This window comes from Chaetomium strumarium (genome assembly GCF_033439665.1).
Source record: "Chaetomium strumarium strain CBS 333.67 chromosome Unknown B0T15scaffold_2, whole genome shotgun sequence".
NCBI lineage: Eukaryota > Fungi > Ascomycota > Sordariomycetes > Sordariales > Chaetomiaceae > Chaetomium > Chaetomium strumarium.
In genome coordinates, this window is record NW_026944430.1 from 388,277 (window position 1) to 412,490 (window position 24,214).

At 56.3% G+C, this 24,214-nt stretch overlaps 11 protein-coding genes across 11 annotated transcripts; 7 read left to right on the forward strand and 4 right to left on the reverse strand.

Annotated features, from left to right (window-relative positions):
* Positions 1-388: 388 nt before the first annotated feature.
* Positions 389-3,244, forward strand: B0T15DRAFT_390503 (major facilitator superfamily domain-containing protein; the record flags this gene model as incomplete). The annotated part of the gene is made up of 3 exons (XM_062864541.1): positions 389-987; positions 1,047-1,365; positions 1,811-3,244. 3 exons carry the CDS (start codon positions 389-391, stop codon positions 3,242-3,244), a joined length of 2,352 nt encoding a protein of 783 aa, XP_062723590.1.
* A 65-nt stretch (positions 3,245-3,309) lies between these two features.
* On the reverse strand, positions 3,310-4,169 carry B0T15DRAFT_390915 (Asp/Glu/hydantoin racemase; the record flags this gene model as incomplete). The annotated part of the gene is made up of 2 exons (XM_062864561.1): positions 3,310-3,987; positions 4,056-4,169. The coding sequence occupies 2 exons, from the start codon at positions 4,167-4,169 to the stop codon at positions 3,310-3,312; spliced, it is 792 nt and encodes a 263-aa protein (XP_062723591.1).
* Positions 4,170-4,425: 256 nt separating this feature from the next.
* Positions 4,426-6,165, forward strand: B0T15DRAFT_522659 (actin-like protein). Its single transcript, XM_062868643.1, has 3 exons — positions 4,426-4,594; positions 4,692-5,111; positions 5,190-6,165. The coding sequence occupies exons 1-3, from the start codon at positions 4,576-4,578 to the stop codon at positions 5,918-5,920; spliced, it is 1,170 nt and encodes a 389-aa protein (XP_062723592.1). The 5' UTR covers positions 4,426-4,575; the 3' UTR covers positions 5,921-6,165.
* A 467-nt stretch (positions 6,166-6,632) lies between these two features.
* On the forward strand, positions 6,633-8,716 carry B0T15DRAFT_85773 (kinase-like domain-containing protein). Its single transcript, XM_062871394.1, has 2 exons — positions 6,633-7,137; positions 7,214-8,716. Exons 1-2 carry the CDS (start codon positions 6,909-6,911, stop codon positions 8,575-8,577), a joined length of 1,593 nt encoding a protein of 530 aa, XP_062723593.1. The 5' UTR covers positions 6,633-6,908; the 3' UTR covers positions 8,578-8,716.
* Positions 8,717-9,499: 783 nt separating this feature from the next.
* On the reverse strand, positions 9,500-10,502 carry B0T15DRAFT_85796 (ADP-ribosylation factor family-domain-containing protein). Its single transcript, XM_062871395.1, has 3 exons — positions 10,145-10,502; positions 9,934-10,080; positions 9,500-9,863 (listed from the first exon to the last, which is right to left on the reverse strand). Exons 1-3 carry the CDS (start codon positions 10,398-10,400, stop codon positions 9,709-9,711), a joined length of 558 nt encoding a protein of 185 aa, XP_062723594.1. The 5' UTR covers positions 10,401-10,502; the 3' UTR covers positions 9,500-9,708.
* A 747-nt stretch (positions 10,503-11,249) lies between these two features.
* B0T15DRAFT_482739 (SGF29 tudor-like domain-containing protein) lies at positions 11,250-12,362 on the reverse strand (the record flags this gene model as incomplete). Its single annotated transcript, XM_062866122.1, has 1 exon — positions 11,250-12,362. One exon carries the CDS (start codon positions 12,360-12,362, stop codon positions 11,250-11,252), a length of 1,113 nt encoding a protein of 370 aa, XP_062723595.1.
* A 608-nt stretch (positions 12,363-12,970) lies between these two features.
* On the forward strand, positions 12,971-14,657 carry B0T15DRAFT_522671 (mannose-6-phosphate isomerase). The gene is made up of 2 exons (XM_062868644.1): positions 12,971-13,255; positions 13,326-14,657. The coding sequence occupies exons 1-2, from the start codon at positions 13,112-13,114 to the stop codon at positions 14,541-14,543; spliced, it is 1,362 nt and encodes a 453-aa protein (XP_062723596.1). The 5' UTR covers positions 12,971-13,111; the 3' UTR covers positions 14,544-14,657.
* A 433-nt stretch (positions 14,658-15,090) lies between these two features.
* On the forward strand, positions 15,091-16,187 carry B0T15DRAFT_499735 (uncharacterized protein). The gene is made up of 2 exons (XM_062867348.1): positions 15,091-15,563; positions 15,650-16,187. Exons 1-2 carry the CDS (start codon positions 15,526-15,528, stop codon positions 16,161-16,163), a joined length of 552 nt encoding a protein of 183 aa, XP_062723597.1. The 5' UTR covers positions 15,091-15,525; the 3' UTR covers positions 16,164-16,187.
* Positions 16,188-16,451: 264 nt separating this feature from the next.
* On the reverse strand, positions 16,452-17,853 carry B0T15DRAFT_508350 (transcription initiation factor IID, 18kD subunit-domain-containing protein; the record flags this gene model as incomplete). The annotated part of the gene is made up of 4 exons (XM_062867713.1): positions 16,452-16,457; positions 16,589-17,590; positions 17,660-17,749; positions 17,812-17,853. The coding sequence occupies 4 exons, from the start codon at positions 17,851-17,853 to the stop codon at positions 16,452-16,454; spliced, it is 1,140 nt and encodes a 379-aa protein (XP_062723598.1).
* A 1,620-nt stretch (positions 17,854-19,473) lies between these two features.
* On the forward strand, positions 19,474-20,880 carry B0T15DRAFT_409875 (uncharacterized protein). The gene is made up of 2 exons (XM_062865361.1): positions 19,474-19,820; positions 19,881-20,880. The coding sequence occupies exons 1-2, from the start codon at positions 19,572-19,574 to the stop codon at positions 20,664-20,666; spliced, it is 1,035 nt and encodes a 344-aa protein (XP_062723599.1). The 5' UTR covers positions 19,474-19,571; the 3' UTR covers positions 20,667-20,880.
* Positions 20,881-20,964: 84 nt separating this feature from the next.
* Positions 20,965-21,702, forward strand: B0T15DRAFT_390813 (ribosomal protein S24e-domain-containing protein; the record flags this gene model as incomplete). The annotated part of the gene is made up of 3 exons (XM_062864557.1): positions 20,965-21,047; positions 21,258-21,505; positions 21,623-21,702. 3 exons carry the CDS (start codon positions 20,965-20,967, stop codon positions 21,700-21,702), a joined length of 411 nt encoding a protein of 136 aa, XP_062723600.1.
* Positions 21,703-24,214: the final 2,512 nt, after the last annotated feature.

The window sequence follows — 24,214 nt, forward strand, 5'->3', positions numbered from 1 at the left end:
TCTCCTGCGCTTCCCACCTTTCGACGGAGAGCCGGCGATACCCATCACTTGAACCTTGGATAAGGCGGGGTCAAACTGAGGGGCGGGTTGGACATGCAGTGCGCCCTTCGGAAATGACCCCTTTACAGCTTATTCTGTCGTGACTGCCGTGAGGTGATTAGTGATAAATGTGCGACGTTTTTACCGTCTTGTTTCCAGTAGAAGTTCTCCGAGGCCAACTTCGGGCAAGAGCGCTCGAACGTCGCATCTTCCATATCCGGCATCTCAAACAACGTCGAAAACCACCTCCGACAAGCAACATCACCTCGTCAAATCGAGCATTTGCCGGCTCCAGTACCGGCCAATCCTATAGCATCTCATCTGCGGCAGTGTGATTCCGCGGGGAATGATGTCGTCGTTCACAGCATCCAAGATCCTGATCTTCGGGGGCACGGGCACGATCGGGCGGTACATCACGGCCGCGCTGCTCCGTGCCAAGCCCTCCTCCCAGCAGCTTATCCTCTTCACCTCGCCCAACAGCGCCAAGGAGAAGGCTCAGCAGCTGGACAAGTGGAAGTCCGAGGGCCTCTCCGTGATTGTTGGTGACCTGACGTCCGAAGCCGATGTCAAGGCCGCCTACACCGGCGTCGACACGGTCATCTCGGCGGTGGGCAGGGGCGGGCTCCAGCACCAGATCAACCTGCTGCGCCTGGCCGAGGAGTCGGAAAGCGTCAAGTGGTTCCTCCCGTCCGAGTTTGGCACCGATATCGAGCACAACGACAAGAGCCCGAATGAGAAGCCGCATCAGCTCAAGCTGCAGGTGCGGAAGTACATCCGCGAGAACCTGAAGCGGGTCAAGGTTACGTATGTTGTGACAGGGCCGTACTTCGATATGTGGGTGGACGCCGCCCCCGGTTTCGAGGTGGCTGGCGGATTTATCCCCGAGAAGAAGCACGCGTACGTGATTGGGGATGGCAGCGGCAAGGTCGGGTTTTGCACGATGCCAGAGTAAGTTGACTCACCTCCGAGATGTCAGTCCAAGAACAAACAACTGATCGGGACGGTAGTGTGGGCAAATTCGTCGTCGCCACGGTGAAGGCGCCAGAGGCATCGTTTGGAAAGGCGCTCAAAGTGCAGAGCTTCGTGGTCACGCCAAACGAGGTGCTGGCCGAGTACGAGCGGCAGACGGGCTCCAAGTGGGAGGTTACGAAGACCCCGCTTGACGAGATCCGGGCGTTCGAAGCGAAGAAGTGGGAGGAGGGAAATCCCCGAGCGACTCTTGTCACACTGAGAAGGATCTGGGCGGAAGGAGGAACGCTGTACGCTCAGAATGATAACGGTTTGGTTGGGATGCAACCAGAGAACCTCGACTCGCTCGAGGTAGCGGTCAAGAAGGCGCTTGCAGGGGGCTACAAGAAGGACACTTTCTAGCTGAATAGAGCGACGTGCAACCAGGTCATGGGTCTACCTGTTAGCTAAATAAATATGCGCTAATCGGGCCGCTCTTGCGTGGCATGGATAAGGTACCTAGCCCGTTCCTTCCCCTCAGCCATACTACTTCAGCTTCATTGAATTCGTCGCTCACCATCCATACTTTCTCTTGAATGATACGCATGCGATATGTTTATTGAGTAAATTTTGTTCTAGACCCGTTGAATCAGTGTCCGCAATGGCACCGACTCTGAGCGACGTCACGCCATACCTGGTGGTGATCGTGGCGGTAGCCACACTCGGCCCGCTACAGTTTGGCTACCACTTGGTGAGACGGATTGCCGCCATTCCCTGATAGTTCGCTTAGGGCGGTTGACCTAACATGATACTTTGTCCCAAGGCCGAACTGAACGCGCCCGAGGATGTCATTACGTGCCAGAAGAGGTCGGTTCCCGCACTAGATAAGATCTGGTCACTCGGGAGCAAGACCAGCGCTGCCGACTGCATACCCATGAGCCGGGCCTCGTTTGCTGCCATTTCGGCCATCTTCACCGTGGGCGGGCTCATCGGTGCTTTGGCTGCCGGGCCCTTCACGTCGCGCCGCGGACGACGGCTCTCAATGCAGATGACATCCGTCTTCTTCTTCGCGGGATCTGCCATCGAGACATTTGCGTCGTCCGTGCCTGTCATGATCGTCGCTCGTTTCCTGACCGGCATTGGTGCCGGCGCAAGCACGGTGATTGTTCCGCTGTACATCAGTGAGGTGGCCCCCCCAGCGAAGCGCGGCTTCTTCGGCGCCTTCACCCAGATCAGCATCAACGTTGGGATCCTCTTCACCCAGACTCTGGGCTATTTCATGAGCCACGATAGTGCCTGGAGGTGGATCTTCGGCACCGCTGTGATTGTTGCTCTGGCGCAAGGTCTCGGCTTGTTAATTGTCCCGGAGAGCCCGTCATGGACTGCCAACGTGAAAGGGGACGTTGCTGATGCTCGTGGCGCTCTGCAGCGGATCCGGGGTAAGCAAAGCAATGTTGATGAGGAAGTCGAGGCCTGGGGAGCCGGCAACGGGAAGCCACCTGGTGAGCGAGATAGGTTGCTCGCTGGCCACGACAGCGAGTCGGAGGCTGGCGGCGGCTTGCTCAACCCATCACTCACCGCTTCGCGATCTCAACAGGCACATCTGGGCTTCGTGCAGCTTGTCTGTGACCCGCTGTACAGGCCGGCAATCCTTGCCGTGGTGGGCATCATGTTCGCGCAACAGCTTTGCGGCATCAACTCTATCATCATGTACTCGGTATCGCTGCTCAGAGACCTTCTTCCCACCAGCTCGGCATTGCTGACGATCATCATCTCCATTATCAACCTCGGCACGACAATCGCATCTTCGCCCCTTCCGGACCGCCTTGGTCGCAAGACATGTCTGCTTGCTTCCATCGTCGGCCAAGGCACCAGTTCACTCGTACTCGCCCTGTCTATCCAGTTTGGCTGGAAGATTGTGTCGGCAATCGCAGTTCTCCTCTTCGTGGCGTCTTTCGCTCTCGGGCTCGGCCCTGTGCCGTTCATCCTGGCCTCAGAGCTGGTCGGCCCGGAGGCTGTTGGCGCGACGCAATCGTGGGCCCTGGCGGCGAACTACATTGCGACCTTCCTTGTTGCATACCTGTTCCCCATAGTCAACGAGGCGCTGAACAGCGCCTTGGGTGGTGCCGGTTGGGTGTACTTTATCTTCGCCGGCTTCGCTCTGCTGTTTGCTGCCTTTGTCGCGCGGAATGTGCCGGAGACGAGGGGAAAGAAGGATGTTGACGAGGTATGGGGTCGGACGAGACGCGTCGACTGACTGGATGATTAAGCGCGGAGTCTCTTAAGCAGGTGCTATGCTAAATTCCATGAGCGATTCTTCCCTTAATCATTCTTTTGTTTGAAAGCTCGCTTGTTGCGGGTCATTTGCTCTAACAAGCCGATCCCAGCCCTTACTCCGTCAACGATGCGGAGCTCGCAGGCTCGTGGTACATCATACTCCTCAGATGCCGCCGAACGGATGATATCCTCCAATCCGGCCATACCCGCGCAGCCCATCACGACACAACTTATGTTCCCTTTTCTCAGAAGCCTCCTAGTGGCCTGCCCCATTTTCTCACGAATAATGTCGGGCTCGACGCCGCCGTGGAAGTCGCTAGCGTTCAGACCGGTTGATTCGACTCCGGCAAACTTGGCATTGGCTGACCCAGGTTGTACGCCCAAAAAGGTGTTTACGCCCCGTGTCAGATGCTCTTCCCAGAATTTCCCCGTCGTCACAATTCCCCACTGCTCCCCCGGCTGCAGCAGCGAAAGGCACGTCAAGATGCTGGCCTCGAATATGCCTGTCACGCTGATGTCCGCGGGAAACCGATAGTTCATCTGTAGCACCGAGACTAATGGATGGACGCTGAAGCAAGCTACCAACACTGCGTCGAACCCCCCAAGCAATGACGTAGTTCTCAAGTCATGAAGGACCACATCGGTACTTTTCTCGAGGTCGGCACTGTCGTTGATGCTCAGTGGGCTTTCACTAGGAGCGGTGTATGTATGAATTGCGACGGACTAAGGCCATTTCTTTGCGTCAGTTGCCTTGATTCCCTCTCAGCTTGCCGCTTCTGGGAGACACAAACTTGGGATAGCTCCATGTCCTTGATAGCCCGCGCCAGTCCCATTGTCATCTGGTAGGACGAGTTTGGATTGAGAACCAGGATTCTTGTGCACCCTTTGACGAAATCGGTGGACATGTTGTCGATTGAATGAATGGGAGTGAAGGGGAAGTGGAAGGTGTATGCAACTCTGTCAGGTTTTCACCAATTCTTCGATTCTTGGTGACTTATGCTTCAACTGCTTCGATCTTGTCATCGAGCAGTTTGTCTCATAATCATTGAGCCCCACCGTGATGGGAATGGAGGTGGTGATGCGGGGCATCACGTGGGCCCACGCACCCCCATGTCTGCGGCCAGCCACACAGTACCCCTGTTACGGTCTGGCAGCTGCCAGGCTGCGCAACGTTAGGAACCCCACCATGAACATCTCCCCAAGCCATCATCACCCGCAGCTAGGTATCGACAGCATTCCAGGAGGTCTCGTTCGCTACACCCAACTTCCCTAATCGTCGATTCGTATTCGGAAGCTGCGCGGGACTCAAAGATGTCTCAGCCTCCCATAGGTAAAGCGAAATGCCAATTCCCATACCCTGCAGCGACGCTCATCAGGGGCTGCTCGGCTTGGACGAGTGCTGACCTCCGCCTCTCGAACCCGCACAGTCCTCGATGGAGGCACCGGCTTCCTCAAGGTCGGCTATGCGGCGCAAAACTTCCCCGAGTTTCAGTACCCGTCCATCGTTGGCCGACCGATCCTCCGTACCGAGGAGAAGGGCGGCAGCGACATGGTGATCAAGGACATCATGTGCGGTGACGAGGCCGCCGCGGCGCGCACCATGCTGCAGATCAGCTACCCGATGGAGAACGGCATCGTCAAGAAATGGGATGACATGCAGCACCTGTGGGACTACACCTTTTTCGAGAAGATGAAGGTCGACCCGCGCGGCCGCAAGATCCTCCTGACGGAGCCGCCCCTGAACCCGCTAAAGAACCGAGAGCAGATGTGCGAGGTCATGTTTGAGCGGTACGGGTTCGGGGGTGTTTATGTCGCCATCCAGGCCGTTCTGGCTCTGTATGCCCAAGGTGCGATCTCCCGGACTATGGGCGTCCTGGATTACCATAGATCAAGCTAGGTCCGCTGACAGTGTTGTGGTTGCACAGGTCTCAGTTCGGGCGTGGTCGTCGACTCTGGTGACGGTGTGACACATATTGTCCCTGTCTATGAGTCCGTCGTCCTCAACCACCTCACTCGCCGCCTGGACGTGGCGGGGCGTGATGTCACGCGCAACCTTATTGCGCTGCTCCTCCGCAGGGGCTATGCGCTCAACCGAACCGCCGACTTCGAGACAGTGCGCCAGATCAAGGAGAAGCTCTGCTATGTCTCCTACGACTTGGAGCTGGACAAGCGGTTAAGCGAGGACACGACGGTGCTGGTAGAGAGCTACACACTGCCGGACGGGCGTGTCATCCGCGTGGGATCAGAACGGTTCGAAGCACCTGAGTGCCTGTTCCAGCCCCACCTCGTCGACTGCGACCAGCCGGGCATTGCCGAGTTCCTCTTCAACACCATCCAGGCTGCGGATGTTGACGTCCGCTCGTCTCTTTTCAAGGCCATTGTCCTGTCAGGCGGCAGCAGCATGTATCCGGGTCTACCGTCACGTCTCGAGAAGGAGTTGAAGCAGCTATGGCTCACGAGGGTGCTAGGAGGGAACCCAGAGCGGCTGAGCAAGTTCAAGGTCAGGATAGAAGACCCGCCGCGGAGAAGGCACATGGTCTTCCTGGGCGGCGCGGTGCTGGCCAACATCATGGCGGACAACGAGAACATGTGGATCTCGAAGCAGGAGTGGGAGGAGCAGGGACCCAGAGTCTTGGAGAAGCTGGGGCCGAGATAGGTTGGTTCGGTAGAGCAAGCGCTGCACTTTTTAGATGATGAAAAGACTACTACGGCTTCATCCCGTGATTTCGCGATGCCGACGGTACTGGACATCGAAGAGTCGTACATCGCCTTTCCTGTTCCGCCGCTGGACACTTTCCCGATGTGCTGAGGAAAGATCCACATGTGCAGCAGGCGACGCACTTCAGTACCGTACACAGCCTCTGGTCAGAACGTGACCGGATTACCTAGATATTGGCACCTGGGCACAGTAAGCCTTAGCTGTGTGTGTCGGGTGCCAGATCATGGATAGCCGGGACAAGGTAAAATTGTTTGTCGCCTCCGAGCTGCCAAGAACTCCGAAGGCTGCCGCCCAACGGACGGGAGCCCCACCTCGAATTTCCCGTTTCGCTTTCGATTCTCAACACCATTCCCATTCAATACAATACCTGTAGTTTGTTTGCTTGCATCTTAGCTCCTCTTAGGCAAACATGCCGCGCTGGCAATCTCGCTACGTGATCTGATCTGAGGACCGAGTTCCGCACTTCGAATTGCCTTCGAATCTCCCAGCAAATCCCTCGGTCACCCGCCTCTGGGGGGACTGTTAGTAACACTGAAGCCGGCCATCATTGGTCCCGTCTTTCGGAGCGCCCGGGCTGGTCCCTGGAGCTCAGCAAATGAACCTCACAAACCCGCCATCCACCGCTTACCAGGCTTGGTCGGTATCCGCTGTCGCTAGGCAGGAGTCAGACATTGAAGAGGAACGTGCAGGCTTTGTTTAAGTGTACAGGTATGGCTTCGAGCCCTGTTCTGTCCTGTCTCACTTCCATTTTCCCCGATCGCATACTCCGTGGACCTTCGCATCGAGCCGGGAACCCTGTGGCTATCCGAGGAGTCCGAGCGTTGCCACCTTTCTCCTCAGACGGTCGCCCTCTTTCGCCGGTACTTGGGCATCACTGCAGCACGCCGGCATGTGGTGCTCCTGATAGCTTCCGGGGGATATTATCATGGAGCCCGAACACATTGCTGGACAGCACGGCATCAGGCCATACGGCGTGACCGTCTCCGGGCCAGCAGGCCTGGCATTCAACTCGCCGGCCCTGATGTATCAACACACTTCTGTTGCCCCTCCATTTCCCGCCTTCCCTTCGCTCGGCGGGGTTGAACGGACTTCACTTCGCCCCATGAACCAGGCCAGACGTCTGAGGGCTGAAGCCAGCTTCCAGCCGAGGCCTCGTCAGTCATTACTCATTTCTGGATTCCTGTTACATGAAGATATGGACCATCCATGAGAGCTAACTCATTCCCGCAGACCCTACAAACCGCGGCACCAGAGGCATGGGCTACCAGAGCAAGGTCCGGGTGACAGACAAATACAAGGTTGTGGGGTTCATCAGCAGCGGCACCTATGGCCGGGTGTACAAGGCGCTGGGCCGCCACGGCCAGCCGGGCGAGTTCGCCATCAAGAAGTTCAAGCCCGACAAGGAGGGCGAGCAGACGTCGTACACGGGCATCTCGCAGTCGGCGGTGCGGGAGATGGCTCTGTGCTCCGAGCTCAACCATCAGAACGTCATCAGGCTGATCGAGATCATCCTGGAAGACAAGTGCATCTTCATGGTGTTCGAGTATGCCGAGCACGACCTGCTGCAGATCATCCATCACCACACGCAGCAGCCGCGACATCCCATCCCGCCCGCCACCATCAAGAGCATCATGTTCCAGCTGCTCAACGGATGCCAGTACCTACACACCAACTGGGTGCTGCACCGCGATCTCAAGCCTGCGAACATCATGGTGACTTCGAGCGGAGAAGTCAAGATCGGTGATCTCGGCCTCGCCCGTCTGTCGTACAAACCGCTCCACAGCCTCTACAGCGGTGACAAGGTCGTCGTGACCATCTGGTACCGCGCGCCCGAGCTGCTCCTCGGCAGCCGCCACTACACGCCCGCCATCGACATGTGGGCCGTCGGGTGCATCTTTGCCGAGCTGCTCTCACTGAGGCCCATATTCAAGGGCGAGGAGGCCAAGATGGACAGCAAGAAGACGGTCCCGTTCCAGCGCAACCAGATGCAGAAGATCGTCGACATCATGGGCCTGCCGACCAAGGAGCGCTGGCCGCTGCTAACCAGCACGCCCGAGTACAGCCAGCTCGCCACGCTGCAGCCGCCCATCAGCCACGGCCACGGCGGCCATCACCACCACCACCATCATCACCACGGCCACCACTACCAGACCCAGCAGCGGCAGCCCGCCTCCGCGGCCGGGGTAAGCCACCTGGAGAAATGGTACTACAGCACCATCGGCACGGGCAGCGCCTCAGGACCTGCCACCCCATCATCCACCGGCGGCACAACCACAACAACAGCAACAACAACTTCTTCCTCTTCCCCGCTCTCCAGCCTCGGACAAGAAGGCTACAAACTCCTCTCGGGACTGTTGGAGTACGACCCGGAGAAGCGGCTCACGGCCGCGCAGGCGCTGCACCACCCGTTCTTCAGCACGGGCGATGCCGTCAGCACCAACTGCTTCGAGGGCCTCCGGGCCGAGTATCCGCACCGCAGGGTCAGCCAGGACGACAACGACATCCGCACGGGGTCGTTGCCGGGGACGAAGCGCAGCGGGCTGGGGGATGATTCGTTGGTTGGCAGGCCTGCGAAGAGGATGAAGGACGGGTGATTTTCGTTTTTTTTTCTTTTTTTTTTTCTGTCTCTCAGCACCTGCAGTAGTGCATTGGGTGCAACGAAGAAACCCAGAACGGCGGGCTCCTTGGTAATGACTCGTAAGTGTCGCAGAGCGCAACTGGAAAAATTCCTCAGTTCTAAAGGTTTGTATTGTGTTTTGCTTTGAGGTCGGAGTATTCATACGGTTTGGCGGATTCAAGGATAGTATATTGATGTTGATGGCCGGGCATGTCTTATCACGTTGGGTGTCGGTGTTCGGCAGGCGCTTGGTGTTCAGTCAGGAGGTTGGCAAGGAACCTTCAAGCGTACAATAGAAACCTTACACCGCCCTCCTAGCATAGGCGTTAAGGGTTCAACGATGCATGTTAGGTCATCATCGGGTGGGTGGTAGTAGGAGGTAGGGCTGTGATAACAGTGAAACACATTTGCTTGCAAGATCTCACTTGCGGAGAGTGCCACCCTGCGCTTCATCAAAATTCGGACTTTTTACGTTGTTTCCAGATTTCATTTCTTCCCATTATACTCAAACTCCGAACGCTGGAAGCTTGTGCCCATCCATCCATCTTCTTCCCTCCTTCCACTCCCTGGGGTATAGACTGCAGTCCCTACGGTGCTATTGGCAGAACAGATGAACAAAAAAGCGGAACAACACAGAGACAGATTAGAGTCCCGTACATTAAGAGGATAAGTAAGGAGGGTTGGTCGTAAAGTTCAGACAGAGACGTTAGTGACAAAAAACGAACAGCATGGGGTAGTGTAGTGTAGGCTGGCTGGGGGGTACAGCAGAGGCAGGACCTGACGTGAAGGTGTCCAGGGGAAACTTGAAGACGCCAGAGATGAACAAAGAGCTTGACCGCTCTTACTACCGCCGAGCTCGAAATCAGTAGTGGCAGCTATCAACTGCACCGGTTGGTCTCAGCCCAGGTTTGCGAGCCGACCTTTCTGGCCTTGTCGGGGCCTGACGTGAGAACCTTGGTGGTTGACGGTTTCGACGGCGACCTCATCATCCTCAGTCGGTTATCTGGAGCATCGGCGAGGGAATGGGAATGCAAGAGGAAGGAGGGCTTCGGATCGTGTTCCTTCTCGCTATCCGCATCGTCTTCTTCGAGCCGTCTTATCTAGCTCTTTATTTCTTGGCCATGTTCTTGATGTTGTCCGAGAGCCAGCCGAAGCCCTCGGTCAAGCCCTCGCCCTGGATAGCAATGGCCGGCTGTACGAACCAAGGCCTTTTCTCCAGCTTGGAGAGCTCGAGTTTTTCGGTGATTGTCTTGATGTCCATGGCTGTTATCGTAGTAAGTCAGCAAGCAGGTCCTTTTTTCTAGATTGTGAAGTATCGGGAACAAATGCATACCGCCCGCGAGGTCCTGCTTGTTGGCAAATACCAGCAGCAGGCAATCCGACATTTCTAGGTCATTGAGAATGCGGTGCAGTTCTGTCCTTGCCTCCTTGATCCGCGCGTGGTCTGATGAATCAACGACGAACACAAGTCCCTGTGTGCCTGCCTGGTTCGTTAGCCTTCCTCACGATCACCTTTTCACCATCTCCAGCCCGGGTGTGCTCACCGCTGTAGTAATGCCTCCACAACGGGCGAATTTTGTCCTGACCACCCACGTCCCACATGTTGAATTTGATATTCTTGTATGTGAAGGTCTCGACGTTGAAACCGACTGTGGGGATAGTCGTCATGGTCTGGTTGAGCTTCAGCTTGTAAAGGATGGTTGTCTTGCCCGCGGCATCGAGACCCAGCATCAGAATGCGCACTTCCTTGGACCCGAAGAGCTTGCCGAAGAGGCTCGTAATGGACATGGAGGCCCCCATCTTGGTCGATGTCTGTCCTTGCGGACTTCTCTGCTACGCCTGGTTTGCCGACGAGATGCGGTGGCCAGTGTCCGTTCTCGGTGTTGAGAGTCGACTAAAGGGACGAGATCTTGCACTGTCTTCGGCGACACGCTATCTGACGGTCAAGGGGTTGCGGGGGAGAAGGCAGACTCGATGTGTTGCCTGGATTGATCGGCTTCGGCGATGAGCGATACGAGGAGAAAGCCGGGATCGCAAGGCTGGTACGTGCGCTTGGCGTCAGCAAACGGGCAATTTTATGTCTCGCAAACGGGCCATCAGCCCTGGGAAACGGGACAAGTGGAAAGGCAACGGATTCGTGACAGGCAAGCGCATACCGTGAGACGTGAGGACGACAAGCGATTCGTTGCGGGACGTTTGTTATCGCAAACGCGCAAAGTCGAGATCGGCTGTGGCCTTCGTTGTTCACGTCCGAATGATGTCTCAGAAACTTGGACAAGGAGGGCGGTGGGTGGTGGTGGTGTTGTGCACGCGGGAGGCTGGAGCCGCGTTTTGTCCCCTGACATGGAAGAGGGCCACCCGCATTGCTCGAACCTTGTGTTCCCAAGCCGGGTGGAGCCGAAGTTAATTTACCCCTGGATCTATGACCAATCAGTTTCCGGTTAGCCGGCTGCTTATCCTGGCTAGCCCCTGGTCGAATGGAGTGATGGAGCCTCAACGCTTTCGGCTTTCAAAAATGAGAAGTGAAGGACAATCTCCATCACTCACCCCCTACCAGCACCAGTTGTACAATACATACATGCACACGCCTGATAGCAAGCTATCTCGCTGGTGGTCGCTTATAAGCTTCATTGCCGCACACGGCGCCACTCAATTCCTGTACTCGACAACAAAGCGTCTGTCTACGAGCTGCAGAGTGACGTTGTTTTCTTCACCCTCAAATCGCAGACTCGTCTTACCCGTCGCGGCATCGGTCCCGATCACCTCGGCCTTGTAAAACATTGTGCTATCGGGGTAGAGGGCCAGCACGGTCTTGCCCGGTTGGAGTTCTGGCAGCTCCACGCCCGGTGCTGGAATCGGAATCATGCTGCTGGCGCTGGTCCGGTACTCCACCCGCTGATCTGGCGGTAAATCGGGGTCGGCGTCCTGCACCTTGTACCGCCGTGACTTGCCCTCGCCCAGGACCTGCTGGACTCGACCGAGCATCCATTCCGTGCTCTCTGTAGTGGTCGCCGGCTTCGGCTTGAAGACCACGTCCTGGCCCTTGAAGAACGTGATCTTCGCGCGCTGCGCTGCCGTGGCCGTCCCGATGGCGCCGGATTCGGGCGGGACGCTATCAGCCTTCCCCGGCGTATCACGGTCTCCGCCGCGTGGAGGCACGCTGTCCCGGTTGACGGAACGGTCGCTACCCGCCCCGCCGCTGCCTCCTAGTTTTCTCCCAACCGGGGACGGCACAGGTGAATCGCCGGAACCGTCGAACTCGTAGACCGACCCGGGATCCCGATCGCGATCTCGTTGACTATCTCTCTCGCGCTCCTTCTCTCGCGCGCTAGATGCTGCACGCGCCGATGCCGACCTGGACGATGCCGCCAGCAGCCCGCTTGGCCTCTCGCGACCGGACAGGCCCGAGGGACCGGCCGTCTGGGCTTCTGAGTCCTCCCTAGCCTTGACCAGAGCCCTCAGGACGGTGACGTGCTCGATGAGCGCGTCTATCTGCTGCTTTGACGTGTCGGCCCCCTTAACGCCGCTCCGAAGTAGGTTGTCGAGCTTCTGCTCCTCGGCGCCGATGTCGATGTCGTCTTTGTTCTTGGCAATGTAGCTGTCCTGTGCCACGATGGCGCGGAGCGAGTCGTTGCTGCTGTTGACGCCGTCGACCATGCTTCGGATGTCGTCTCGGATCTGGCCCCACAAATGTGCCTCCTCTCCCTGAGTGGTGCCACTGTTGCGGTTCGGCCCGCGTGAGTTGCGGTTGCGCGAAGACATGGCGTAAGCGGCGGCACCTTGCTGGGTAAAGAGTGTTCTTCCCTTGCGTGCAAACCACGTGCTTCTCTAGGTATGCACCTGCGTAATGTCAGGTATCGTATGCTGCTGGGATGTCGTGTTGACTTAATTGAGTTCTTCTGTCTTTGTATCGACGGTAGTTGGTGTCGGGTGGCGATGTGCTATTGTCTTGTTCGCGGTTCAGTGGGAGGAAGCGTGTCTTCGGCGCGTCAACGGGTGATCCTCTTCTACGACCTAATAAGGGAACCTTGAGCGCTGCGGGATGCGACGACGACCCGCCCTAGCTCACCTTATCAAGCTTATCGAGGCCCGTCGCAATCCGACCGCAGCTTCCAGGAGTTCGACTACCTGACGCTGGCGCGTTGTGTACCCGGGTGGACGGTATGTCTCACCATTCCGATAGGACCAGACGTTGTTTGGTTCGTTTGGGTTGAACTTAGCTGTAGGAGGAAACCAAGCCTCAGCACAGAAGTTTGTTGAACCCCTGTCAGCAAGCTCCCAGCCTATGTAGTACAACTTGAAGTACCAGCTGTGACGTAAAACGAGGGGCACAAGCCCCGCGGAGACTCGGGAGTACAGATACAGATCCACATTCCAACCAAGACAACCACCTTCGAGACCCCTCTTCCCACCCCAAGCTTAACGATCCGCTGCGATTCAGCTGTCATAAGAGATCCGCAACCCTTGTACTCGACGAGAGCCCGAAGCCACGTTTCGTCCAAGCCCGGAGGATGCAGGTTCCTCTCATTCGGCTCCAATGCGGGGCTAATTCCTATGAGTGGGGGAAGAAGGGCAGCGCGTCTGCAGTTGCGAGGTTCGCGGCGGCGACGCCGTCTGACGACTTCGCAGTCCAAGATGATCGGCCATATGCGGAGGCATGTCGTTCTCCCTCTTCCACTTGAGCTATCTTGCTAGGAAAGCGTTGGCTGACGACAATGGCGCCAGCTCTGGATGGGGACCCATCCGTCCAACCCGTCCAAAGACGTGACGACCGGCCGCACCTTGCTTGACCTTGTCCAGGATAATAAGGCACTGTTGGCATCATCAGTTGCTGCCCGCTACGAGAACAAGTTACCGTTCCTGTTCAAGATCCTTTCCATCGGCAAGGCTCTCTCGATTCAGGCGCACCCCAACAAGAAGCTTGCCGAGCAGCTGCACGCCCGAGACCCGAGGAACTATCCCGACGACAACCACAAGCCTGAGATGGCGATTGCCATCACCCCGTTTGAGGGCCTCTGCGGGTTCCGCCCCTTGGAGGAGATAGCACACTTTCTGAGATCGGTCCCTGCACTGCGCCAGCTTGTGGGCGACGACAAGGCCAAGGAGTTCGCGAATCTCGTGGAGAGCACAAAGGATGATGAGTCAGCGGAGGCAGTAGAGCGGAGAAAGAAGGCGCTGCAAAAGGTCTTTGCGGCGGTGATGTCGTCCTCTGAAGCCGACATGGCTGCTGCCACCAAGGTGCTGGTCGAATCGACCGCCAGCGCCGGCTCCGACTTCGCGGGCGGCGGCGTCAGTGCCACGTCCGGGTCGGTTCTTGCCGAGCTGGTGACCCGTCTGCACGGCCAGTTCGGGCCTGATTACGGGCTCTTTGTGCTTTTCTTCCTCAACTACGTCACGCTGCAGCCCGGCGAGGCGCTGTTCCTCCGGGCCGACGACATCCACGCCTACGTCAGCGGCGACATCGTCGAGTGCATGGCGAGCAGCGACAACGTCGTGCGGGCGGGCTTCACGCCGAAGTTCAAGGACGTCGGCACGCTCGTCAACATGCTCACCTACAACTACGCACCCATCGATGAGCAGAAGATGCACCCCGTGGACTACCCGTACGCCACACTCAACCGGACAGCCTACAGCTCCGGGTCCGCCATCACGCTCTACGATCCCCCAATTGACGAGTTCAGCGTGGTGCGGACCAACCTCAGGGGCAGCGGAGCCAAGGCGACCTTTGACCCGGTCGACGGCCCCAGCATCATCATCTGCACTGCCGGCAAGGGCAAGATCTCGGTGGGGCCGACGGTCCAGGAGATCAAGGAGGGATATGTCTTCTTTGTCGGGGCAACTGCTGAGTGTGTCCTCGAATCGGAGGGCGCGAGTGACGATGACGAGTTTATCACTTTCAAGGCGTTCTGCGAGGTCGAAGATCACCGCAACGGCACGTCATAGGGGCGATAGCAGGCGTTTTATGGGCCACGGGGCAGCGTTGATAGCTAAGTCGTTCTAAATACGACACAGTCCAAGTGTTGAAACCAAAGCAGAACAGACGCTGGCTCTCTCTTGTATGCATGCTCGTGCACTCTTGATCTTGATATTGACCGTCCTGTAGGGTAGACGCCTCGGATGATCATTTAGCAGCCCCTTCAACTCCCGTTATCCCTTTCCTGTGTCATCCAACACACCAAACGGACGGAAATAGATAGCAGTGTCGCTTTTGCTGTATGGGGTATTAGTTGAGCTGCCGTCACCACCGTCATGGTGCCATCAGTGTCGAATCCGTCGATGCTGCGAACGTCGGCCCATGATCCCATGTAAGCTCTCAACACGGGAAACTGGCCTCGGCTCTCCGCGTTTCTGCCCGCACACGGCCTAGCGTGCGACATGCGTGTCGATATTTATAGGCTGCTGTTGATTAAAAGTTCCGGGAAAGAGGACGACTCCAATATAGCCGCGAAATTGAACGCACAGATAATGGCACGCCAGTCACAGGACTGCTGCAACCTAATATTGCTGCCCTAACGTACAGCGTTGCGAAGAACCGGGTTACGTGGATTCTATTTATGCTATCACAGCTGCGGGCTGGAGGCGGAAAGTCAAACCAAAAGTCTGGGACCTCCCAGGAACCAGAAACACTCCCGGTTCGGATATGTACTGTGCGCTGCTTCTTCGGTCGAGCCGAGGGCTGGATCGCCAATGGGAGATGCTCCGTGATATAAACATCAATATACAGAACTCCCACTCAGTGCTCACGCCAAGCTCAACGATGGGAAGTTGTCACGCTCGAGAAACCGGGGTAGTCCGGGAGAAGGGCTGAGCATAAATGCCACACAGTATCCTCGAGTGATGGAATACCCCCAGTGGACGTCATCGCTCACACACCCACTTCTTCTAACAGAGCGAGCAATAGCTGTATTCAGCAACCGGTCTCAAGATGCTGTCTCAAACGCTACTCCTCCTCAGCCTCGCGAGGTAGGTTTCCGTTCCGCCTGAAAGCTGTTACCATACCCAAACCCACCATCAGAACTGACTTTTGCGTCCCTCGCAACAACAAACAGCGCCGCCCTCGGCCAGGGGGGTATCACCCTGACGCCAACGACCGTCCGCACGGGGCGGCCAGGGCTCCCCACGTCGACCGTGACCGTGACAGACACCAAGACCGAAACAGCCACGGTGTCGGTGACCAAGACGGAGAGCTACATCCGCGAGAAGACGGTCACGGCCACGTCCACCATCATCAGCACCAGCATCCTCACCTCGACCGCGACCAAGACCAAGACCGACACAAAGACCATCACCTCGGCCACAACGACAACGGCAACGGCAACCGTGACGACCACCAAGCCCTGCACCACCGTCAGCTGCCCGACCCTGACCAAGACGGCGACGGCGTGCGGCTCCTGCTTCGTGCCGCAGTGCACTACGACCAGCGTGGTGACGCGGCCGTGCGGCTGTAACGGGGCCCTGCCCACTGCCACGGTCTCATTCCCGTGCAGCGACCCGGACTCGTGCAACAAGATCGGCTGCACGACCGTGTATGATGTCAAGACCGCTGCTGCTGGTGGTTGTTAATAAGTTGGCCGAGTTCAGGGTAGGGGGTAGGGGGTCCGCTTGGGGGGAGAAGAGGGAAGGGGGGAGGGGAAACGGCGATAACGCCTTTGTTAAAGGAGGAGGGAGGGTGTCTGTCTGTTTGTATCTCCTGCCTTCCCGCACTTGACTCTGGCAAGATATATGTCAACCTTTGTTGTTGTTGTGTTAACTCCAAACAACTTAACAACTGCTTCAACCGGCGACGGACATCATCCCGCCGCAATGCATCGTTGCTTCATTTTTCTTCTCTTCTTGTTTTGATTATCGTTTTCAAAACTGGAGGAAACGTGTTAGTCTGTTCAACCTGCAAAAAAAAAAAAAAAAAAAAAAAAAAAAAAAAAAAAAGAAAAAAAAAAGAAAAAAAAAAAGAAAATGCAAGCGACTCTATTCCGGTATTAGTAACTCACCATCCTGCGCCTCTTCCCCTGCCCCAAGCGCATCCCCTTCGACATCCCGCTATACCCCTTCCTCGCCGTAGTCAGTAGCTCAAACGCCCTCCCCACATGCCGCGGCTCGATGGGACAGCCGCCCCGCAACTTGCAACGAGCCTCCTCCTCCTCCACCACCTCATCCCCCTCCCTCTTCCTCTTCTTCCCGCCCACCCTGGTAGTAGTAGTACCAGCACTGGTAAGACACCACCCCTCCTCCTCCCTCTCCTGCGAAGCAGCAACAACCATAGCCCGCTCCGTCAAATCCTGCACCCACTCGCGCGCCAGCGCCCCCAGCATCAGAACACAGACACCATCGTCCCTGGCCGCGTGATCCGCCACGGCACCCAGGCCGCACCACGCCCGGAAGCGTGTCCTCTGCTTGTGAGTGAAGGACGCGGCCCGCGCGCCGGACCAGCGGGTGTTGTACTCGTAGGCGGACATGTCGCGCGTCCGGAGGTCGTCGCGCTCTAGCTTGTGCTGGAGGGCTTGGCGCTCGCTGGTGATGTCGTCTTGTGTTGCGAGGGAGGTGATGGATAATGGGATGGTGTTGGAGGTTGTTATTATTGTGGTGTTGTTGGTGTTGGTGTTGTGCGGGGGGGAGAAGGAGGAGAAAAAGAAGGAGAAGGGGGTGGACCAGGGAAGGGGCGGGAGGGAAGGGGCGCCTTGGGCTAGGGCTACGTGCTTTGTTGTGGTGGTGTTACTGCCGGTCTCGGCTGGGTCGTCTTTGATAATAGTAGTAGTCGAGTCACCGCCATCGTCGTCGTCGTCTACGTCTTCCGCGTCGATGAGCTCGTTGAGCTCCTCTGGCCCTGCGTTGTCACTTTCTTTTCCTTTGGCCTGCTTGCGGAGTTTATGCCACCGCATCAGGTGACGCAGTCGGGCCAGCCGGTTGCTGTCATGCCGCACTTGGAAGAGCAGGTCGTTGGCTGTGAATCTGGCTTGGCCGCGGCGGGAGGCGAGTTCGCCGGCTGTTGCCACCTTTTTACCCAGGTTAGCAATAGGCTTTCTGTTTCTTTTTCATCAGGCTTGTTTGAATATCTGTCTCACCATATTCGCAGTCTCGTCTCGGACAATGCTCTCGATGAGGCTAGTGGTTTCGACTGACGGCTCAACAGTGTGCCCGGCCACGTACATCATCTGTAGGGGTGGCTGTTTAGTCCGCGGATATTGAATTGGCAGCACCGCCTGGGGCCGCCTACCTTGATGATTTCATTACGATACTGTGACTTGTAACTGGTCATTGTCGTGTTTTGAGGTTCTCGACACTACTCGAATGGATAAAGGTTCAGAACGGAAAGTCTGCCGGAGCTTCAAGGATTAGAATGTCACGAAGTGCTGTTGAGGGAGGTCAACGGTGGTGGCAAATGGCTGCTTTATATAGCGGTACCTGACGGGGGGGGGGGGGGGGGGGGGGGGGGGGGGGAGGTACTTTCCCATGCGAGTCACTCGCAACTCGACGCCGTGGCTAGCTCAGTGCCCCAACCAGTTAAGCGGCACTGCGCAACATAAATCGGATCACGCCTGACATCAAGCGGTCGACGATAAGGAACAGGTTCCCTTGTTCGCTGCTCAACTGCCCCCGCAAGTAACCCCTGACGGCGTGTTGCCACTGACCGTCTGATGTCTGGATGTATTGAGTGCGGCTTGCACGGAGTCACGATGCCTAGGCTGGTGGCCTCCCGATATCGGTCCCACGTTTGGTTCTTAATAGTCATGCTTGGAGATACGGCCTACAGCGCAGGTCATCCATAGCTCTAGTTCTATCTAGTCTTTCCAGCCACCCAGCTCTACAAGCAGCCCCCCCCCGGCGCCCCCGTTGGCAAGCGTTTCACATACGTTGAGACCACTGATCAATTCATATGCGCTCCAAACTGAAGGCAGATGACGTATGTTGGGGACCACCTTTCAATGTTGGGTTGCTGCGTCACTGGGCGGATGATGAGAACCAGTATGAGAAGGAAGAGTGAGGGCATAATCCGTGAGATATACTAAACTAGTTCTTCAACTGGCTTCGTATCTATGATAAATGGGTAGAACCTCCTCCCGTAACCGTCGCCGGCTGTAGTTTAACCATGGTATTCGGCCTACTGGCTCTGCCACACCCAGAGATCCCACACATCCAACCCCTTAACCCGCATCACGGGACGTCTGTGAGCTAGGAATGTGTTTGATATCTTAGGAAACCCATCTTCTTTCTGCCATGTTGAACGTTAGACGATATGGTCTGGCACTGTGCATGGCAGTTCAAGTGCTCACCTGCAGCCTCTCACAAACAGGCCCGGTCTTCCACACCCACACCCGCTTAAGGCCACTCAACAGCCAGCTTGACTGGCAACACCTTGTCCTGTTTCATGCCTTTACTTGGTTGATGACCTGCTTGATCCCTTGAGCTCAGGAGATCCCTTCCTAACCTTTCTCGATGATGGCTCGCTGGAGGTCGCGGGTCCCCTGAATCCCTTCCAGACCCTTCCTGTTGAATACTAGGAACGCGAGAAACCTTGGATGTAGGCTTCCTTGGCCAGAGCCTCGGGCAGATATCCCCCATCGTCCCCCATCGTTACAAACCAAAGGTAGGGGAATGGCTTCAGAGTTCAGACTCCCTGGTGCTACAACTAGTAGTAGTTGCTTGGCGTCCACTATCTAGGGCACATCATGATGCGGAGTCCAGTTAGCTTTCAAAGTTTCGCATAGTGAAGGACAAAACCATCAGTAAAGGTACGATACATACCTTACCTAGGTGGTGCAAGAGTCGTAGATCTAGGTACGGCGCCAGCTGCGAGCATTTCATTGGAGCCCATAAATGCATCCCCACCAGCCGTAAGCGGCTGGCAACGCTCACAGGTTCTGGGCACCAGACCCTAGCTGCTTAGATTTCTCCAGTCTGCCCGAACGTCTGCAATCCGTAGTGAGCATACTACGGGGTGTTAGGAGCCGCAGTCACCTCCGATAGTCATTCGCCATGTCCTCCGCGCTCGTTACCAACCCGCAGGTTTCTCGCTTTTGCTGGCAGGTCTTGCAGCTGGAACCAACCCCAGACTTCCCCGACGACGAATTGCTCCGAGAGGAAAGCGTCCAAGACGCAATATACGACGGCTTGTTCGCCTTTGACGCTGGCGCCGCGCCGTCTCTACCACCACGGTACCAACTCAGGATCCTAAAGCAGTTGGTAGCCAAAATAGAGTCCGCCATCCAGGATTGGGACCAGCATGTAAGCAGTGCGGCTTCTGCAAATCATTCTAAGTGTGAGATGGGCTGACGGCCATGACAGGGCGTCTCAGACAAACTCATGTCTGTCCTCACGGATCTGCTTCTGCAACCACTGCCGTCCGAGGAAACAGCTGTACTCCAGGACTGCCATGTGACCTACCATCTGTCGCAGCTTCAAAGAACGCCAGCCATCCGCTGCCCGCATGTCACCCTCCTCGAGACCCGGTCTCTCATCTCAGGAGCAGGCACCACCGGGCTGCGGACTTGGGAAGCGGCACTGCACCTCGGACAGTATCTCTGTACCAACCCATCCCTTGTGCGGGACAAGCGGATCGTCGAACTGGGATCCGGAACAGGGTATCTCGCGGTGCTTTGCGCCAAATACCTCGGGGCCAGCCACGTCCTGGCGACGGATGGATCTGACGATGTCGTCAGGAAGCTTCCCCGGAATTTCAACCTCAATGGTCTTCGAGGGTCTGAGAAAGTCGCCGCCAGGCAGTTGCGATGGGGCAGTCTTCTCCCTGACGATACCGGGGGGAGTGAATGGAGAGGAGAACGGGTGGACATGGTTGTCGGCGCCGACATCACCTACGACTCCTGGACGTCGAGACACTGCCTTGGCCCAACGCTGCGGGACCTTGCAATCTTGTTCCCTGGAGTTACCATCCTGATTGCGGCGACGGAAAGGAACAGAGAGACCTTCGAAGACTTCTTGCAATGGTGTCGGGAAAATGGGTTGGTCGTGAGCCTTCTGTCATTTCCGGTCCTGCCAAGGGCCGAGCAAAGAGGTCCTTTCTACAATGATGATAGTCCGATACATATATGTGAATTGACCCGGCCGATGTGAGAACTGTGTTCCCCAGAGCTGCATGCTTGCATCTGCGATGTTGGGAATAACTTGGGATTGGGAAGATTTGTGGAGACTGGAATTCGAGAATGGCCCCACCTTCATGTGTCGCCTAAAAATCGAGGCCACACGCAGATTAGGGCTCGCTAACCGATCCCGTGACTGGATTTTTGCGAGACCCACCCTTGCGCAGCACCCTGCAAAAATCACCACCAAAGGGAAAATCCGACTTCGAAACCTTCCTGGTCCCGAGATCGTGGAAGTATCGCCAACATCGACCGCCATCACAACCGCCAAGATGGCCGACTCCGACTCCCCGGTCACGCTGCGCACGCGCAAGTTCATCCGCAACCCTCTGCTCGGCCGCAAGCAGATGGTCGTGTGAGTCTCCCACCAATTTCCCGCTCTGCCCGCGACCCCCGTCCCCTCCATCAGCACTTTTCGCGCGACGGATTGTTTGGACGAATCTCTGCGAACCGACTGCATACGATGGGTATGGAGGACGGGGGGGATTGGGGATTGCTTGACTTGAATCTGGCTCGATGGAGAAATTGATCTTGCTGACCCGGCGGCCTTGTTCTTCGCGCGCAGTGACATCCTCCACCCGAACCGCGCCAACATCTCCAAGGATGAGCTCCGCGACAAGCTCGCCGGCATGTACAAGGCCCAGAAGGACCAGGTCAGCGTGTTCGGTCTCCGGACCCAGTTCGGTGGCGGCAAGACCACCGGCTTCGCCCTCATCTACGACTCCCCCGAGGCCATGAAGAAGTTCGAGCCCCACTACAGGCTGGTCCGCGTCGGCCTGGCCACCAAGGTCGAGAAGGCGAGCAGGCAGCAGCGTACGTCCCCCCCCCCCCCCCCCCCCGCGGTGCAGACAGCTGTTGGAGGGTTGTCCAGAAGCAGCAATGGGTGACCGCGAATGGCGTTGACTGACGTTATCTCTTTCCCGCACACAGGCAAGCAGCGCAAGAACAGGCAGAAGACCCTGCGGGGCACGGCGAAGGTCAAGGGTGCGAAGTCGAAGAAGGAGAAATAAACGGTTGGCGTTTTCTTTTGGCGTCGTCTGCTATACCGGGTATTTGGGCAAGGGGCGGACGATGGCTGTGGGCTTTGTGCATTACCCTGGACTGCTTGTTGCATCTGGCAAAGCTTTTTTACTGCCGTTACACATGCAACTGGAATTCATGACGGAGGCGTGATGGTCAGGGACTCGATGATTCTGGCAAAACCTAGCATTCAATACAGGGCGTCGTCGGTTACCAACTCCAGGCGGCTCCGGGCTCCCAGGGTCCCGGAGAAGAAGGGACGTGTCCGAGGCGGTCCGCATGTCGAGGCAACAAATGAAGCAGTGCCAAGCACAAGTTCGAGAGAGAAACAAACGATATTCCTGTCTCTGGCTTGCCTTGCTCGACTTCTTGTTTCTACAACACCCTGCAAACAGTGTGTGCCCGTATCAACGACCGGCCTGAGAACATATCCGTTACGGGAACCAGAAGAATTAGACGAGCTCAACGAACGGCGTGTAACAAGCTTGATATCCCGGCGAGAATGAGCTCGAAGATGCATTCGACCTGAACATGGTGTTCTGCCCATGACCGCCGTCCCTGGTCTCACTAAGGGCGCATCGCTCACTCCCAGGCTTCCCTGGACATCACCACTCCGTTACTGATGCCGTTGGATTTAGCGGTAGTGCCATATCCTCTAGCCTTCTCATCCGCATTCCTATCCATGTTCAGGGCCCACCGAGTACTACCTCCGTATAGATGTGTTGATACCGCATTAGATACCTATTCCATCTCTAAATGACTTTCAACGTCAACCTATACGCGGACATGATGTGTGCTCCCGGATGTGAACGGTGGCATGATGCGTAAAGTCGGTAGCGGGGAGAGGCCGTTGCATCCACCTTCCGGAACGCCCATGAAGGGTAAGACCGGCTATATCGCTACCTGTATGGAATATCAGGCTGCCCTCCGCTGCGTGAGGGATTATGATGATGAGAAGGGATCAGTGGACTGTAGCGGCCAGCTTGAAGGGAACACAGGTGAAGGCAAGACTTAATCTGGCTTACTTACAGTACATACCTACCCAGGTAAGTAGGACCGCGAGTATCGAGTATCAAGATCTCCAAGTGGTATGAGAGATATGAAGCGATTACAGTGTACCCCGTCTCGACAATCAGGGAAATTATAGAAAAGAGACTGTGCACGCGGAGGATGTTGGACAATCTCTCACAGCTCGACCACTACGCCATGAAGAGTTTCATGATGATGTGCGTGTGGTTGCGGCGAGTATTGGAAGGAGTGCCCGCCAGGCGGGCTTATACCCCCGTTCTTTGATGCCACCCCGTAGTAGTTTACCTACTCGTGGGCCACAGCAGGTTGCCTCGCCCTCTCCCCCCTTGAACTACAGAGTAGCTACCAATATCAGGATAAGGAGTCTAAAGTTCAGCTCACCAGGTACCTAGGTAGTTACTTGGAAGTTCACTACAAACCAGGACATAGGGATCTGCAGGAAAAGTTGGCTCTTGCCGAACAGTCACAACACAAGGGTATTGTACCAGTGAGTTTGAACATGCCAACACCATACGAAGTTACTTTATGGCTAACGTATCTTCTAGTAACCATTAGCAGTTACTGTCCTGGAAAGGAAAACGATACCCGCCCCTCGTTGTAGTGTTGCCCCTTTTCCGCCCCAACAGCAGTTTCTCTGTGTCTCTGAGACCAACAAGGCGTGTGGCTGTACACAGTAACGGTCTAGGAATTGCAATTTCCTTCAACATGAGACCTTCGGAGACTTCAGGTCAGGGTGGGCGGTAGGTAGACTTACATGATACTCTGCCTTACACCTGCTTGCCATGTCTTGAGCATTTCTGAACAGGTACGTTAAATACTCCAGCTCCAAGGAAGGAGTGAATCTTCTAGGAAGACACCGGTAAGGTACCGTAGTTTCCTACACAGTCGTAACTAGATTGCTTCCAAGGCGAACAGAAAGAACCAAGGAATATGCAGAGATCATAGACCACGCCGTTGACAGTACTTGAAATAATGACAACACGACATCCAGAGCCGATTGCTCACAACACGGCTGCCCCAAGTCCAATATTAGTACTACCTCTTTGCCCTAGCCCTGATAACAGCCCGAGAGGTGAAGTCAGCTCAGCAGAGCGTATCATATAAGGTACCTACTGTAGGTATCTTCGGTAGGTTTCCATCCAACCGAACCGAGCCGAGCCGAATCAGCACATGTTCCTGTTCCAGTCCTGGTCAACCAGCCCGGAAGCCTTACACTTACATAGAGTATAAGGTACCCTGAGTAGCCTACGGCCAACCACCCCACAAGAGTCTGCTCAACTACCCAGGTAGGCTACTAATGCAAAGCAAAGAGAATGACCGCCCAATGATAACCCATTAGCATACCATCTCAATGTGCCAATGTTCCGTAAGGTACAGGTATGCACATGTTTCATCCATCCACCAGAACCGACAATACAAGAGCCACCTGAGACCTCCACTGTGTTCTAGGGACACAATCATGATCTGAATAAT